The sequence below is a fragment of the Stegodyphus dumicola genome, chromosome 3 (genome assembly GCF_044657685.1).
Source record: "Stegodyphus dumicola isolate Sdum_Otavi_A_Nest chromosome 3, ASM4465768v1".
In the NCBI taxonomy this organism is placed as follows: Eukaryota; Metazoa; Arthropoda; class Arachnida; order Araneae; family Eresidae; genus Stegodyphus; species Stegodyphus dumicola.
Genome location: NC_140770.1, coordinates 270,214,778 through 270,234,197, shown reverse-complemented (window position 1 = coordinate 270,234,197; position 19,420 = coordinate 270,214,778). Strand labels below are relative to the sequence as shown.

Here is a 19,420-nt window from a genome sequence, read left to right as displayed (position 1 = left end):
TGATCGTTCCAATCAAGCTTCAGTAAACAAAGTCTTTGGATTAAGAATTTTTCTCTTGTTATCCATGGACCAAGCAGTTCTAATGGATCGTAGATGCAAGCAATGTCAGGTAACATCGTTCTCTCTGTGTAAGTAGTTGGTTTCTTGATTGTTGATTTGAAAATAAAAAAACAATTTAGATTTGGATTTTATGATAATCTTTAAGTCTTGATGCTCTGATCATCGTCGAAATTACTGAAGGAGTAACCCTTTTGTCCACCCGGACACTGCAAAAGATCCGGGTGATTAGCACACCATCTGTGCAGAAGCATACCTTCACATGATAGAAATTCAATCAATTCAATGTAATGAGATTATAATTCTCGAGCCCTTAGTATTAAAGTATGGGCTAATCTCAATACGCCATCGACGTAAAAATCCCTTTGCACTGCATGCGCTTCTAATGAAAATTGTTGCTCCCGTCCTCTGCTGATTAATTGAGAAAACGTGTGTCAAGTTGAGGTGCGTTGGAACTATCATAAGTTATAATCTTCAATCTATAGTCACATTTAAGTCACATTCTATAATCACAGTTTAAGTCATGAATGTCATACTTGACATTATTTATAAAGTTCCTTACATCATATCTTCATTAATTTTTACAAGCAATAATAATATTGCAGGAGAGTCTTCTGGTGAAATGTTGGATAACTTTTGGAGCAATGAAACGAACTATCAGTTCAAAATAAAAACTAAGTGTTTCTTAGACCAGTACGCTAAATATACTATTCGTAATGGAATGAAGGTAAGATCAATTTAAGCTATCTTTTTTACTCTCTTTTTTTGTTTCCAGCAATAGATAAGAAAAGTATTACAACAGAAATATTTTTGTTGCTTAAAGTTCTTTGTTGTTTGAAGTTCCTTTTCTCTATTCCTATCTGTCTATATACTTGTTTGAATATCTATATTTGGGTCAGACAATTTTTCTATATTGATACACAGTAAAATCTCAATTACTCTACGCATTTAAATGGGCTTGAATTAGGAGTTAAGACAGAGACTATTAGGTATTTCGAAAATAAAAATATAAAAAGAAAACTGTTACATTGCTTAAACTCGGACTAAGAATCGTGCAGGTTTTATCTTGATGAATGAACCATTACATCTCAAAAGAGTGCGTAGAAGAATGCTGTTCTTTCTCTTTCATTCTTCCTTCTAAAAGTTTTTAATATTTTAGTTTTCTTATTTAAAATATTCCTTTCAGCATCATAAATGCATATTTATATTAAAATGACGTTATGTTTCTCATTTTTATTTCACTTTCATATCAGTTTTTTAAGCGTGTTCGAAGAGAAGGCTATACAGTTCTTTAAAAACTAACGTCTCGATATAAAACTTACACATACTCTCTTTAAATTATTAAAATTTACTAATAGTTAAGAGAGGCTCAAACAGTTATTTGAAAAGGCTTCTATGCCTTGTGTAAGGTAACTGGTCCTACGTTAAAAATTTCATAATAGTAATTAAATATATAAAAAGTATAGTAAGTCATATTAACCGTAGCTCTTACTGTGTTGTATGAGAAGGTAATGGGAACAATTATTTAGCCATTAAAATATACCTCTGCTTCTATATCCAAACTCCTCGCATTATTATACTTGAATATATATTATAATACATATTATACTTGAATAATGAAGGCTTTTTATAATGAATTAACGAATACATAATTTAGGTATGACAATCATTCATCTTAACTCCAAGTGTCCCTCCCACCAATGGCCATCGGTTAAACCTGTTGAATATTGGTAACTGAAACAGGTTGAAACTTAGCCAAACAGGCTGGGTGCATAGTTGGCCTTCGTTGCTATTCCAGATTTTTTTTGAGAGTATTACTTATTATCAATATTATTATAAATAATAAATTCCTTAACTTATGATTATCATTAATAATTTAGTATTCACTTTTAACAATATTGAAGATAAATTAAAAATTGTATCATTATTTTATTAATTTTTATTTCATTATTCATATTGTTTCTTGTTTAATAACGCAAATAATAATCTTTTAATAATTACATTTTTTTAGAAAGAAGTAATTTATTTCAAAATTCTAGTAATCATTACATAAACTTCTAATCGCACAAATTTTAGTTTATAACATTTTCAAAAAATCTGATGTGTATACCACATGACTTCCTTGCACGGAATATTAAATTATACGCATTTTTTCTTGCATCTCATTTAAACTTATTGGATTGAATTAAATCTACATCGCCGATACCTCATAAACCACAATTGAATAAATGCATTCTTTAAAATTCACTCTATTTGTTTACCATAGCGACACTCTAGCACTAGGTTCATTTAACAGCATTACATTTCGTACATATTATAACTCAGAATGCATATAATTTTATATCATTTGAAGAATTATCTAATCATTGCCACATGTTCAATTCAAATATTATAATAAATCTAAAACGATGTATAAAATAAATTAAGCAAACAAAACAAAAAAAGAAACAATTTTTCACAGACGATTCAGTATTTCTCATTCAATTAATTCAGTTCTCGCTTCTTGACAAGGCAAAAATACGTAAAAACTTAAAATATCTATATTAAAAATTACGAAGTAAATCTGAAACACTTATTTCCTCGAATAAATTCCAGAATGGATTAAGCATGATTTAATTCGTAATAATAAAAGAAGGCGTTATTTTTGTTGTTGCGAAGCTTAGTTTCTCTAGATTGGTAACAAATCCGCTACTATGCCAAGTTTGAAATATAAAGAAACATGTCCGCCATCGCCAAAATTCATTAGGCTTAGCTGCACTTAAACAAATTTTAAATTGTTGATAACTCCACAAATTTTGCATACAGATTTACTAAAGACATAAAACCTTAACCGGAAGATAAGAACAACATAATTCAATCATTTTTAAAGCAAAATATGCACAATTTACAAACATATAAGAATAAAGAAAATGAGCTCACTGAGCCGAGTAACAGAGTGGATATATATATATATATATACATATATTTATATACTTTTGGTGCGGACGATTGCAACCAAAATACGAGGTGCATATCTACACGTTATAGCAGTCCTACATACAAAATTTCAACGTTCTGAGGCTACTTGTTTTTGAGTTATTCGAGATACGTACGCACAGACGCCACGAAAAATTCTCTTCAGAATTCCTTTTTAAATCAGGTTTTTAATTTTTTTGGGGGGAAAAGTGTCCTTTATTCATCCCTTACTTGCGGATGTCACGCAATAAAATCATTAAATTGCATTGGAAAGCGGTCAAAACTGATATTTTCGTTGAACTATGATACCCGAAATTTTTCGTGATTTCAATGCTTTCTTTTTACTTCGTAGAAAGAAGTAAAAACAGAATTACAAATTCAAAAGAATGGTAATTACACATAAGTTTTCTACTTGATGATTATGCAAATATTTTAGCTACGCTAATTAAGAAATTAATTTCTCCTCTGCTATACAAGTTTTAGCACACATAAAGCACAAATTCAAACACAAGAGCATACAATTAAACGGACCCTTCCAAACTTACATACTAAATTGCTTTAAGGTCATGATCTGAATTATTATATAAACCTTTTAAATCCGCTTTACAATGTCGCCGAATTCAATTTATAGAAATATAATTTTAAAGCATCTGACATACAATTTAAAATCCAGTGCACATACGAGTCACATCAACTTGTTTTTCATTGGAAAGAAATTTAATTCACGTTAGCAAGTAAATTCTAATTACGTTACTTCAACTGGAAGTACTAGATAATTATTGAATTCTTTTCTTAATGGGTGATTGTAACACTAGAAACCTGACGGTTGTAAGCACAAACACTATGACGAATTACTAGTACGCTAGTACTATCTTCGAATCACTAGTACGCTGTATTTTTTTAAAGTGCCTTTTAATTAATTTTTTTTCTCTTCAAGATCAAAGAATCCCTTCTTCCTTTCATCACTGCGAAAAGCCTTTAAAAAGTGGGACATTTACTACATTTGAATTCATGAACACCCCATCATCGAACATGAATGAAAGTACAAAGTTTCAACCCCATCATCGAAACATTTCAATGTAATCTTTTCAAATACTACGTTGAAAAACAAAGAAATTTTGTTACATGGAAAGGCAACACACAGTTTCTGTCCGATCGAAAAATTTGCAATATAACCGAAAATTTGTAGATAATGAAGGTTGGTGTCAATGATTTTTTTTTATCCTTTTTAATAACAAGCAGCAATTGGTTTGGTTTATTTGATTACGCCAACGCACGCGAGGGCCATCTGCCTACAAAGGATGCCTTCGTGGAGTGTATTGCAAAGAAAACTGGATCATATCTACATTACACATGGGGAACACCAAGAAAGAGCCAACCCTTCGCCGTTATTTGAATCCAGATTGAACTACCAATGTTCAGCGACTTTACTACTCGATCACTGCTGGACCGTAACGGAGATAATTTTTATTTAAATATAATTCGTAATATATTAATATACAGTTGCAGAGACATTAGGTATTTTTGGAAGCAGGAAAATGAAAAATATCCAACCGCCTTCGCCGGGAATCGAACCACGGACCTCTAGAATACGCGCCCAGTGTGCAGACCACCACACCACGAAGGCATGCCAAGAACGCGGTAGAAATACCTTACACAGTAAAGCAATAGAATCATTGCTAGCTGTTCAATAATTACCCAGATAGTTTCCACATATTCATAGAATAGTAATTAATGAAAGAACAGATGGACAGAATCTTAACAGTTAACAGAAGCCTGTGGAGTGTAAGAGGGGGAAAATTGGAATATTGCTACTAGAATGGGAATAATAAAGTTATAGTACTTTTTTTTAGTTTATTAAAATCGGCTAACATTGGTTAACGTTGGTTGAAAAAGATTTATTAAAAGAATAATTATTTTTGGGGGGCAAATAGAAGAGGGGACAAAGGAAGTTGGAAAGAAAAACTTAAGGAGCTATTGCAAATTAATGATAGATTCTGTCGCACATGTATGTGCTCATGTTTTAATTGATTTTGTTTTTTCTGATTAGTTTACAATTTATGCCCCCCTTTCGTAAATCAGCTATTTTCAACACTAAGCACGATAGGTGTTTATTAGCCTGACTGTACATAGTGACATTACTGGAGGTGTCTGAATTGATATTTTGTCATTACAGTGCTTAATATCTGTCATTGTGCTTCTAATTCAGCCTTTCTCAAATTCACGAAAATTTGAATATACATGTAATATAGCGTTTCAGAAAGCTCAACAATGCAAACCTGCGTAATACTAATGCCAAATATATTACGATTTACTGTTGCCGAAGAAAGAAGATTCAAAATCCACAGTAATGAGAGACAGCTAATATTTCATTTTCGATCACAGAAGTCTGAAACTTGATTATTCGCTGTAATGATTATTTATTCATCTACTGTTTACATTTTAGGTGTTTTGTTTAATAATACTTTCTTATTTTTATCACGAGTTCTTGGAGAAAAATTTAATTCTTTTATGCTACACATGTTTTCAGATCAAGATCATAATGTGTTTTCATTGCTCTGGTACAGAAATATTTCACATCATGTTAAAACGTATACATTAAAATCCCGTTTCAAAAAAGTTTTGCTTATGATTAGGGAATGTTTAACCGCATAATTTTAGACAGTTCAAAGCCTAACTCAACAAGAATGATTTGTTTTTACTCAGGTATCATTAAACCGCTGTATATTCTTTACATTCTTTTCATTGCATTCGCCGAAATTTGTTATGCAGATATTTTAATATTCGTTCTTATTTGTATATCAGAGCACATCTTTTCCATGCAGCATGAGAAGATAATATGAGAAACAGAAAGACGTTAGTCATATCGTCGTGTAAACGCCTGTTGTAGTTTTAATTAATAACATTCAGTTAGATCACATGTCTATTTTCGATTTTTCATTCCGTTTAAGAACACTTGAAGTTTTTCACTTGCGTAGGAGGGATCCGGTACTTTTAACTTCTGGATATAGACATGGCCGAGGGTGGATATTTTGATGCGCTGCAACTTGAAGTCTGCGTAGTTAGATAGATGGATGCATAAACCAAAACTAGATTCTTTATGAATCACCAAGCTTTGTTTTTAGGCACATCAGAATCATTTCTTTACAGACAATATACCTTTCCGATCACAAGCAATTACAATAATTTTATATACACGTTACGTCATCTTAGAATGAGAACAAAGGAGGGCATAGCAGCATAGAGATATCTGCATGGCGAAAGCTAGGAAAAGGAATGACGTAGTTGCTTGTGAAGAGTATTTATACGTAGTATGATACATAAGTACAGCTAATCTATGATTGGTTAATTTTAGGTTGTTATGTAACATGGAAAGATCTCGAATCTGGGAGAAGAGACGAATTTAGAGGGGGGAATACCGAATTTAGAATAGTTAATTTTGAGATTGCCAATTATTTCTCAGAGCAGCCATCGTATTTTGTTATATCTTACACGCACATATACTAGTTTCCCAATCTAAGAAAGATATAGAATAGATAAGAAGATATAGAAATCTAGGAAAGATATAGAATTTATTAAAATTTTAAAATCATCTGTGGCATCCAGATATGATTATATACTAAAACTGTCAGCTAAGAATGTACAAAATCACTATCAATTTTTCTACTGTTACGTAAATACACGCAAAGTCTTATTAAGAGAATAAAACTCAGTTTAGTAACTAAGATTATTTTGTCTAATTACGTTACATATTTATCTCAAAAGAAGAGCAGGAATATAAATCCAGTTGGATTTTAAATTTAATTACATGAGTTAGAAGTGTTTGAAATAGCAATGCTACCATCCATTATCTTAGATACCACTTGTTTTGATAAGAACAATCGTTATTTCTAAATGAATTAACATTTATAATGAAACGTAAAGTTATTTTTCTTCTCTTTTTCATATTTTAGCCTACTGTAGTTTCTTTCATTTATGATGACAGTTTGATTCTTGAAGCTGATAAAAATGGCATCAAATTTAAAATAATGACTCGTGTCGTTAGTTTGCCGCTATGTTTAACTTTTTAAAAGCAGACTATTGGGCAATCTTGTTCTCTGATATATTCCTCCTAGAAATTTTTGAGCTAAGACATCACTAAAATCAATAACTGGTAAATTACTTAAGGAAACCAAACTTCATTTCTTTTAAACCTTAAATATTAAATACTTTTATGGCTTATAAAATAAGAGCACATTCCAGTAAGTTATTTCTAAAAACATTTTTCTGGGTAAAATTTAAGACATTTTTCTGGGTTACCTTATTGTTTACAGGAACTAGTTAAAGTCTTTAAATAATTATCTTTTGTGAATTTACAGAAGAAAACGTATTGAAGGGGAATGCATTATCACAATGAATGCTGAAGCAATTCGCCAAAAGGAAAGGATACTCTAGTAGACGAATTTGCATGAGAAACTAACTCATTTTAAATGTGGAGAAAATAATAAAAATTCCTATTCGCCATCCTTTTCTTCACTCTGTAGACCTGAATCGAGCTCCTAATGCTCAAAACTCTAATGCCTCTTGTAAGTTTAGCATGAGTCGAATTTTCTAGATAGATATAATCAAGAAAATATCCTCTATAAGTCAGAAAAATTCGAACCCAGTTACTATTAACAAAGATAGGAATATCTATTTATTAGTCACTGATGCCTGTTATATCAAGACTAATGACAATAGGTAAAATGAACTGAATTTAAATATATTTTGCAATCTATCATTAAAATATCTTCGGCTTTAGAATAAGAAATATTTAAGACTGAAATGCGTTCCAGTCATCTGCAGAGTTTGTAGCAAATAATAGCATGCTTTTAAATCAAGATCTTTTTAATCGCCACAACACAATACATTTTTCGCCTTGCTGGAAAAATTTCGAATCCACTTGAATGAAATGCAGTTCTCTATAATATAAACGTATCACATCGTTTGTCATTATTACATTTCAAAATCCATTTTTATACATATTAGAATTCGTTTCAATATTAAAATTAATTTGACACATCAAATTTGACACACATAAGACAGATCTGCCTGTCTAAATAATTTCACAATTATGTTTCTAAATTAAACTGCTTTAATAATTATGTATCGTATAAGAAAAATCGAGAAACGTCTGTGCAGTCTTTCGTTCCCAAGGTAAACGAGTTTATTGTAGGTCTCCATGATGCATTTTCATTGTTTTAATATGTAGGTGATCAAAATACACTCATTGCCATAAAAATTTGCGCACCCAGAAAGATTTGTCAGAATGAAACGAAATTTTACATACGTAAGTAGTACTTTGATATAAGTAAGTGATTAGAAAATCAAAGAAAAAAGGATAACTTATTGCAGAAAAAAATACACATAAACGGAAGTTTTAGTACTCTGTTGGACCACCTCTAGCACGAACGGGCATTGAGGCATACAAGTTCCATATGGTGTCCTGGAACATTTCGTTCCCCAGTTGCTGTAAACGTGCCTCTAGTTCGGCCAATCTCGTAGGCTGTCAAACGTGCCGTCCCAAATGATCCCAAATATGCTCGATTGGTGACAAATCTGAGGCGTTCGCCACGGGGCCTCCACACACAAACACGATTGTCATAACTGGTCAAATTGAATCAAGCTTCGTCGCTGAAGACGACCTGGTTCCATTCCGTTAAAGTCCAATCCTGGCGTGAGCGACACCACTCCAAATCATGGAGGTAGGAAAGGACTACTACCTCCATGCTTACTTCCTACTCCATGCTCCAAACGGAGGCGTTGGTGGGTGGGTGTCATTGGCAGCACACGTAATGGGCGCCGCGATACCAGATGTCCTTCAACCAAGCGCCTTGCAATGGTTCGGGAAGACACAGGGGCCCGTAATGAAGCTGCTGCTTGTGTCTGCATAGCGGCCAATGAGGCAGTTGGCTCTACGTGTGCGTGTCGTATGATGTGACGGTCTTCTCGATGATTGGTCTGTCGAGAACGTCCTGAGCCTGGTCGCCGTGTAAACGACGTGTCTTCTGTCCACTGGTTCAAATACCTCCTCATTGTAAAATCAGAACGGCCTACCTGACGAGCTACTCGCCGAGCTTACCACTCAGCTTCCATCATCCCGATGATTCTTCCACTCTCGAACTCTGACAGCTGCTAATATTAACTTTAATGGCCGCGTGCCGGCATGTCTACCTCAGCGTTTCCTTAGCAAAAGATCAAGTACAGTCAAACAAGCTCTGCTTACCAAGTTTTTATACTTCTTTTATACTCCAAGAAGAACGAAGTTCAACGCCCTTTAGTGGCATTAAGCAATGCGCAGTCAGACTGCTTGCATATCTACCCGACATGTACCTTCATGCCAAGTTTCGTTACGATCCCACAATTATTTCTTAGTGCGCAAATTTTTATGGCAATGAGTGTATTTATTTCGAGGAAAAGCTAAGCGAATAATCGCTTGAGTTCGTGATACAAAGAATAAACGTGGGAAGATTTGAATTACCTTCTATTATTCCAAATAAAGGTTAACAGATGGAGTTACAATAAAGCTTCCCCTCGGGCTTGAATTTGGGAAGCTAAGAACTAAACTAATCTTAAAAGATATAGCCGAAGCTATCGGGGTTCTAACAGAATTGGCCGCTAAATGCTAATAACGGAGAAGCTATCAAGGGCCTAATGTACGGCTGAGCGTAGTAATAGCTTAAGAGAGAAAGTAGCTTGAAAAGGCGAACGCGTGCTAGTCAGAATTACTGGGTCTCTAACGAAGTCAGTAGAACTTCACAGTTAAATACTTCTCCTCATTTGCATTTAAATGGGATTCTAAATATATGTTCTGGCCGGAAGCTGCAAGTTAAAATTCAGAAGAGATAAAAAAGCAACTTAAAATTTAACTGTTAGATAACTTAACATAATCCTTATTACTCGTCACATAAAAAACGAGCAATATAACCAGAGGGCCATGTAAACTTTACATTTAACAAAGCAAATTTAATTAAAATAAAAACACTACATAGAAGAATTGCATGTCAAAAGTAATAAAAGTTACATTAAGCAATTACTCTTGGATAACCGGAAAAGTTATGTACATACAAAAATCTGTCGAATCTTTTTAAACTAACGGTTGAGATGTTAGATGTTTCAAAAAATTTTTTTGTCTGTTGCCATTTACCGTTAGGTTATAGACTTCCCCTCAGGCTCTGATGACGTCTCGACGAAGAATCCGCAAGATATTTCACATTCATCTCTGTGAAGCGTAAACCGGGAATCTTTTGATGACGAATTTGAAATGATTGATTTAACTGCACAGAATCAGGATGATTCTCCAAACCATCATTGAATCGAAATGATTCATTTAACATGAAATCGGGGTTATTCCACTCAAACTTCACTGAATCGTTATGATTCATTTAACATGGAATAAAGATGATTCCCTGAAACATCACTGAATCGAGATGATTCATTTAACATAGAATCAGTACAATTCTTGAAAATTTCATTATATGGGGTTGGATCTGCCCCTGGTTTGAAGCGACTCTCGAATTATAAAAGTAAGCTTTCTCCCTTCCAAATCATAGTATCAGATTCACCCTACTGTAAAAGGAACTTTGAAATTAAAACTTTTGAATCGCAGAATTGTTCGAAGGCAACTTGACTGCAAATGTGGAATTACTATTTTGTTTATATTTATTACTTTTGCTAGACGACTGCACTTAATGCAACACATTTTTGAGCCATTTATTTTCCTTTTCTAAAATTGATTTTTTTTTCTTAACTTCTCCTAATTCTATGAGAATATTAAAAAGTTCACTAGAATAATCATCTGTTGTAGAAATATAGCCTTGTCAGTTTTTAAACTGTTTCCTCCACTTCATCTTCAAGGTCTTACTTTTCTTCTTCCAAGCTTTTGATGCTTTTCTCCATTTCTTTGCGGGTTTTTCAAATAGAGTTTTAGGTTTCTTCTCTAACCAATGATAACTGAGACTAATAACATTGAATTTAGGATCTGGAGAATTTCCACATTTATTCTTTGGTTCATCCGTTCCAGTAGCTTTGACTTTTAATGACATATTTTTAATCATTTTCTTCTGTTGATTCATTTCTTTTTGATTCGCAAATATTATTTCTTTTTATTTACAAAATTAAACATGCTTTTACTCTATGTTAAACTATCATAATCAATTGAACTTTGTATAAAATACAATTCCTTCTTACTGCATGATTGTTTTACAGTAAACGCAAGGACATTGGATTAATCCTTCACTGCCAGGGTTTCCAGATCGTCAAAAATCAAAATTTTCCATATCACCAGGGTGATGATTTTCTTTTTTTAACGCAGGAAAGCTCAAAGAAAAAATTGAGCTCGGCTTTCGGTAATAAGTTTTAAATTTTGGAGGCTTCAGGCCCATTGTTGGGCTGCCAGTTTATAATCAGAGGGCAATGTAAACTTTACGTTTAACAAAGCAAATTTAATTAAAACAAAAGCACTGCATAGAAGAATTACGTGTCAAAAGTAATAAAAGTAACATAACATAAAGCAATTACTCTTGGATAAGAGGAAACGTTAAATCCATGCAAAAATCTGTCGAATCTTTTTAAACTAACGGTTGAGATGTTAGATGTTTCAAAAGAAGTTTTTAATTGTTGCCATTTACCGTAAGGTTATAGCAATATGTAGGCAAATATTTCTTAACTGGATGGTCGGTTGTTTAGGTATATAAATACCTACGAAAGAATTTGGAAAGCAGAAATGTTAAAAGCGCGATTAGGAAATTGAAAACAACTTCTTTATTTTCCTCTTATTAGTTTTCATTTTAAGTAAGCTTCTGTAATAAAATAAATTCAGCATACATCAAATCATTTAAGAAATGTAACAGCAATTTTTTTCAAGTCGAATTTTAGTAAACAGCAGTTTTTAATACAGACAAAAAAAATGTCGACCTATTGACGACATGATCCATGAAAGATTAATTATGCAGGTTGTTTCTCACAAGTAAAACTGCAGAGATAATAAAAGTAAAGGCATTTTTTTCGTATATTATTTGACTAAAAATATATAAAAGCGGTAATTTTAAAATTTGTTATCGTCAAATTTAAATGTTTTTTAATAAAGCCCGAAAATGAAGTAGTCTTAAGAAACGTAAAAGATAAATTCTTATAAAAAATTAAAGGAATTGTTTAAATCTCTAATGATCTCCATTGAAAACTTTTATCTATTTACGTTTCGCCGTATTACATTTGTGAATGGAATTTTTTAATTAAAAAATTTGTTTTGCTTTTTTAAGTAGAAGAGAACACGTCCATAGCATAACATCATAACATGCTAATTTTATATTATGATCACAGGATTCCGTGCGTGCTTACGTCTAAACATATAATGAAATTTAACGCTCACATCTTGAAATTCAGAAAATCGATTTATTTTCAATATCAGTTTCTTTAATTCTTCAACTTATTAAAGAGGTTACTTTAGAATATATATTAAAACATTTTCATATTTTTCACAGGTGGATAGTAATAAAACGCAAAACGACAATATAGCTGACAACATTGGTTATGAACTAGCTTATCTGGTAAGGAATATACTGTGCATTTTCTAGATATCTGTGTTTGTTTTGCTTTTGCTGTATATTTCTTCGACTTATTTTGTATTATAGTCGAATACTAAAATACTTCGACTTTGACTTATTTTGTACTTATGTGTTTTTTATGTATTTATTATTTACAATGTACACTATTTTACTACAATTTGTATGTTGACATACTCACACACTGTATAATTTTTATTTTGTGGAAAAATTTGTTTTACTTTTTTGTAGTTGATTATTTCATTCTTATGTAGTATTTTTATATCTATAGCAATTCTATATTTGGGGATTTTCGTTACTTCGCAATATTTTGGAAACTTTACGTAAATACATTTTAAACAGCCCAGAGCAGACTTTTATATAATGGTCTACTAGTCTCTTTCTCCTTATTTAAACGAAACTACTCCGCCAGTATAAATATGCTTTCGGATGAATTGAGATTTTAGCAAGAGCTGAAATTCTTTTGAATTTACCCTGTTTCTTTTTTTTCTCTTTTTTTCGTTACGCGATTTTATAATCCACAATATTCATCTTGTATTTACCAGAAAATTCAGCAGTGTCTGTAGTTTTGCTAGGTTATTTGTAGCTATTTTTCTTCTCTTCAAAAGTTGTTCTCTCATACGGAAGTCCGTCTTCAGTTAGCCACCAGTTAACATGTCTGTCCACTACCTTCATGAGCACAACCACTCAACTGCTGCTATAAGCAAATCTGCATTGAATACTCAGCCAGGCGCCTTGATTAAATATTTATTGCCTCGCTACGGAACTAGTTGGTACTACATTGATTAAGTTGATTCTTTCTTACTTGTACATACATTAAATTTAGTCCTAAAACAATGTAGTCTTAAGTACAAACCATATTATAGTACCAAATACTGTCCTAATATAAATATCTTTGAATAACTAACACAATTCTAATGCAATTAATAATAAATAAAATAAAATAACGTACTAAATATAGCCTAAAACCATATTTCATTTAAGAACTATTGTAGCAGATCAACGATGCTTTTAATAACAGCAGTTTAATGTTCTTTTATGTTACTTGACACAAGTCAGTGCTTCACTTGCTAATTTGTTCATCATGCTGTTAATTTTCTTGATTTAAGCTTGTGGAAGACGCTTTTGTTTAAATTGATCTTAGGATGATCAGTTGCCCTCTCCTTTCCACACTTTATTTCAGTTGTAGAACTTTATTTCATATTTATATTTATATTAGGACAGTATTTGGTACTATAATATGGTTTGTACTTAAGACTACATTGTTTTAGGACTAAATTTATTTCAGCTGTAGAACTCTGCTTCAATTACTGCCAGAATGTTGAGGAGAATTACTCCCGCAAGATCATTAAGGAAGGCATAAACTCCATTTGAAACCTTGCAGACAACGGGGACAAGAGTGAAGCAAATGAGCAACTTGCCTCGTGTATACAAATACGACTGACTGAATTATTTGGAACATGTTAACACATACGATGACCATCTACTTAAGTTAACGTATGCCTTTGAGGAAACTGACTCGTACACACAATAATTATGGGCAAAATCAGTAAACCTTCAATGCAGTCCATCCGTTCACATCATTACGGATCATACGGTTTATCATCATATTGTTCATATTGTCGCGTGATATTACCGCTCGACCGCTGATAGACCGTGCCCGAACAACAAGGGCACATGCAAAAAAAATTAATAGTCCTTCTGGGCAAATTGCCCTTTTGGACTGAGAAGAAAGTCTGAAACTTTCAGATTTTTTATTACGCCCAAAAGTACGTTTTTTTAAAGTTTTATGTGTTACCTTTATTTATTAAATATTATGTTCTTCGCACTTTAACCACCTAAAATTCAATTCAACATCAATATCACAAAATATTTAAAAACAGCCAAACTGCATATCTTTAGAATTTTCGATACAAAGTTCCGCGCGCTGGAGATATTTTTCTTTTCGTACAGTGTTGCCATTGCTCGCTTTGAAATCTTTGAGTTTTTTAATCAAAAATTCGTTAAATTTACGAAATATTGGGCCATATAAAAAGTCTCCGCGCTTTTTTGCCCCTGGATGGTGTTGATGCCTATATATCCGGCAACACTCACCCGTTTGTCTCAAACGAACATGTGCTTTAGAGGTGATATTCAGCTTCTATTGTTTGTGAAGATAGTTTTTTAATTCGTTGCTGGTGTAAAAAGTTATATGAATTTGAAACTGAGTGAAATATCTAAAGAAATATGACATGTGATGCTTTTTTACTATAAAAAAGGTAAATACGCCTGCAAAAGCATGCTGAAAAGTTTATGAAGTGTACGGTGAGAATGCTGTGAGTAAACGGAAGAACCAGGAGTTGTTTGCTCGACTCTGTTCCGGAAATTTCGATGTCAAAAATGCACCTCGCTCTGGTGGACCAGTCACTGAAGAAGTCGATAAAATTTTGCAACTGGGGGAGCAAGTCCGGCACGCAAGCTGTCAGGAAATAGCGGAGGCACTAGACATCAACAACATGACCGTTTGGAATCATTTGAAAAGAGCAGGCTACAAAAATAGCTCTATGTTTGGGTGCCACATGAATTAACGCAAAGAAATTTGATTGACTGAATTACCTTCAGTGAAATGCTGCTGAAATTCAAAGAAAGCGAACCATTTTTGAAGTGACATTTTGGTTAACACAAGCGATGAAAAATGGGTGAAATACGAGAATATCAAACGCAAGCGATCATGGTCAAAGGCCAGTGACCCTCCACAAACGACTTCAAAGCCTGGATTGTCACCAAATAAGGTTATATTGGGTGTTTGGTAGGATTAGAAAGAAATTATCCATTATGAGCTGCTGCAACCTGGCGAAACCATCAATTCGGCCCTGTACGGTGCACAACTCGACCGTTTGAACGAAACAATCCAGAAAAAGTGACCAGAATTGGCCAACAGAAAGGTAGTTGTGTTCCATCACGACAATACACGGCCACACACATTTTTGATGACTTGGATCAAATTGACGGACTTGGTTGGGAAGTTTTGATGCATCCACCGTATAGCCCAAACCTTGCTCTGTTTGACTACTATTTGTTCCAGTCTCTGGAAAACACTCTCATTGGTAAAGAATTGGCCGACCGAAGTGCCGCTGAAAATCACTTGGCCAAAACCACAGAAGTTCTACACCGATGAGATCATGAAGCTACCCAAAAAATGGCAAAAAGTCATAGATAATAATGGTCAATATGTACTTGACTAAAATTGATTTTCAATAAAGAAATTGTTTGTTCAAACATGTACCAAAAAAGCGGGATGACCTTTTTATATGATCCAATATAAAAAACAATAAAAAAATCCAAAATTATAAATTCGGGCTTCTAGGTATCTATATTCGGTTGGAGAACTACGTTATTCAAACCTGGATGGCTCTAGGTACAGTTGCATTTTCACAATGCGAGAGACATTTATGCATTCATGCAAATTCTTCATTTTAGTTGCTTTAAATATAATACATGGCGATAATATTTAATGACAACAGTTTGAAAAGTGAATCAACACAAAATGCCAAAGCGAAATTAATAGCCCTGCTGACCTAACGCCCTTTGGGCTAAAAATAAGAAATTAATTTTAAATTTTCATCTTATCGCTAAGCAAAAATGATGTAAATGTAAATTTATGTATTTATTTGCCCTCTTTTTAAACCTTTTAGTAACTGAAGCCAACAATTTAATATATATATACATTTGTAATTAGTCGTACTGCAATTCTAAGAATAGGATCAGGCGGAATTTTGTATATTACAAACAATTTCCCCTGAATTCACAATATCTGAATTCCACTTTCCACACCGATTTTTAAGCATTCACTTTCCCTGCGTATATCTATTATAAAACGACCCAAGGATCTGCACCGTGCTCTGGAAGCTCGTGGTGGTGACTTCTCTAACAGATAATGTTGCTTAATCCCAAAATTAAAGTAAGCTTTGGTGTTTACAGTAAGGATTTTAAGTGGGAGTTCTTTTTATCACAGGCAATTAGTGGCCGTACCCAAATTTTCCCCGAATTCAGAAAACTGCACTGATGCTTATTGAAGTACTGAGTAAAAGGGTTTCATACCGTAACGAATCTTTGCAGCTGCGCTGGAGTGAGTTATGTTCAGGCTGAAGTGCAGAGGGCACTCAATGTTTACCATTGGTTACGTGGATATTATCACGTAACCAATGCACTAACTGGCTAGAAAGTGTTAATTCAGTAGACAGTAGAGGTACAATAACGTTACAGTGATGTCGTCCCAGTCGATTCTTTATACACTTTCACACTCTGAAGGTACCTCCCTTTGAGGAAAGTTTGAACATTGTTGGCATAGTTACACTTATTTATTCACAGACGGCGCTCTAGTATTTACAGATATTGCGGATATCTCTGATTTTACTCTACAAAGATATCCACACGGAAATCTTACGGGAGCTAATTAAAGTCACAAAATACTAAATTTGCAATGTTCTTTCTGTTACTACGTTACGTTACTACGTTTTTATTTATTCACTATGTTTCTTTGGACTAGATAATTGAGAGCACAGATATCCACAGCTATATATTTATGTTCATATAAGTTTCTTTGTGGGGCTAACCTAGGTTCAGCTAATCACTCAAAGTATCACGTCGAGCTTGCTAATAGAACCAGCAATTCCCATTTTAGAAGTCGTAAGTAATGTTAATCCTGCAGAAGTTATGCGAGCGGTTAGTCAAGTCACAAAAAAATAAAATTAAAAAAAAAAAAAAAAAAACTTTTTTTTTTTTCCGATTTAAATGCATACTTGAACTGACAACATGAAAAGACGAAGAACGAGAACCAGGCATTATTTTCATTATGATAAACATTATAATGAATTATAATGATAAACATTATAATTATTACACTAGATATAATAATCTGTAAAGTCTATTAGATTTTTCGGAGCAGAAGACACAAAATGTCAACTGTACGATCGGAGGGTTTTGAGCCATAGAATTTGCTAACTACACGTACTAACTACTAACACTATAAGAGCATACACGGGGAGATGCGATAATTCCTAATAAGTAAATTGGAGAATATTTCATTTTGCTCTGTCAAAACACATAAAAGCAATCTCGCCTTCATTTTCCGAACCACACTTAAATCTCTCAAGATGTTTAATTTCGTATGATTATTATGTAATATTTATCTAAATAATTAAAACACATGAATTTGAAGAAAACGAAATTCTAAATTAAATTACTTAATTGCTTGCAATTTTCTGACTTAGAAATACAATTTTCCACATAATGAGATATAAATTTCAAAAACCTACTTTGAAAAAAGCAGCAGAACATTTACTTTACTTTTTCATCAAAATATTGAAAGAAACGTAAGCGTTGGCTTTACCGCTCTCAAGATCTGTTAAATCGAGCCACAATCCAAGGCTGAATTCTTTCAAGTTCATACTAATACACTTTGCTCTCCTTGAATTTAATCTCCATTACTTGCAATTTTAATATAATTTAAAAAAACATGCATAAAATGTATAAAACATAAAATTTAAATTAAACAAATATACAACATATTTTTTCAATGAAATTTCAAAAACATGAGCAAAGAACATAGTAAAATTCCTAGTAGTTTTTTATTGAGCGTCTTCAAAAGCTCTATTTTGGATCAAATACAAGTAAATTAATTTTCCAGTTTTGGTTTCAAGTATACAGTTATTTGATTATCTTTTGTTGCTTTTTTTTTCGTACAGGCTTATCAATCATGGCTTAGAGATAATGGAAGGGAGCCAGTGCTGCTGGGATTGAAGTATACACAAAATCAATTATTCTGGATAAGTGCAGCTAGTGTAAGTCTGATTTCTCTCATACCTGACTGAAATGTTACTTTATAATGGAATTTCTCTGAGCCCAATGTGTGCTAAAAGGATGTTCCGTGAAGTGCATAAAAAGTATTTCACTCGAGACATCCTAACTAATTTTCTAAATCCGAATGTGAGTTTATTTGTACATTTGTTTGTTTGTTACGCTATCACGCCTTAATTACTTAACCGATCACCGTGAAATTTTCAATAAATATTTTTGATATATTAGAAAAAGTTATAGGCTATAAAATGTTTGCGTGGTTTAAGCCATGCACCTGCGCGCGCAGACAAACTTTTACATCGTTTCACTTATCGTTATGAAACTTTAAACATTTAATATTTATACAACGACAATCATTTTAAGCTATAAAACATGAGCATAGTGTGTACCACACACTTATGGTTATAGCTTAAATTTAACAAATTACTTACATTTTCATTTTGCTGTACTTTTTACATCGTTTAACATAAAATACTGCAATTTTTACAGCAACATCTGTTAATTGTTTAGGAAACTACGAATGTCATACTATACTTAGTATTACGCCTGTCACACGTTAGAGTGCACTGGTGTTATAGAGAAATGTTTCCCATAGAGAAATGTTTATAGTGTTCAATTGAAGAAAGAACGGTTATGATTATTTGAAATAGCATTTTTCTGTGAAATACTGTTATTGTTTATATTTTTCGAATAATTATTTTTCGTTTGTATGACAATTTTTGGTATAAATTTATATTCATAAGTACGTTTTTTTTACTACGATCCTAACCAACATCTGTTTTAATTTTAGGAGTAAGGTTATCTCTTTTTGTCTATTTCTTTATTTCCATTTTTACAGTTAATTTTTTACAGTTTTTTGTTTTGTTTTGTTTTGTTTTTGTTTTCGAATTGCCTCGCAAACGTAAATCTAACATGTCTAGGAATTCATCTGGGGCGCGGACAGCTAAAATTGCTCGGTTCCAAGAGTCTTCCGTACATGCAAAATTAAG

At 32.9% G+C, this 19,420-nt stretch overlaps 1 protein-coding gene across 2 annotated transcripts in view; it reads left to right on the top strand.

Moving 5' to 3' along the window:
• LOC118188863 (neprilysin-2-like) overlaps positions 1-19,420 on the top strand; it is a 119,844-nt gene that overhangs the window by 86,391 nt on the left and 14,033 nt on the right. For both annotated transcript variants that reach the window (XM_085812404.1, XM_085812403.1), the window contains exons 17-19: positions 663-784; positions 12,513-12,578; positions 18,320-18,415. In XM_085812404.1, coding sequence (XP_085668530.1) covers positions 663-784; positions 12,513-12,578; positions 18,320-18,415 — 284 coding nt within the window. The remainder of the gene's footprint in view (positions 1-662; positions 785-12,512; positions 12,579-18,319; positions 18,416-19,420) is intronic.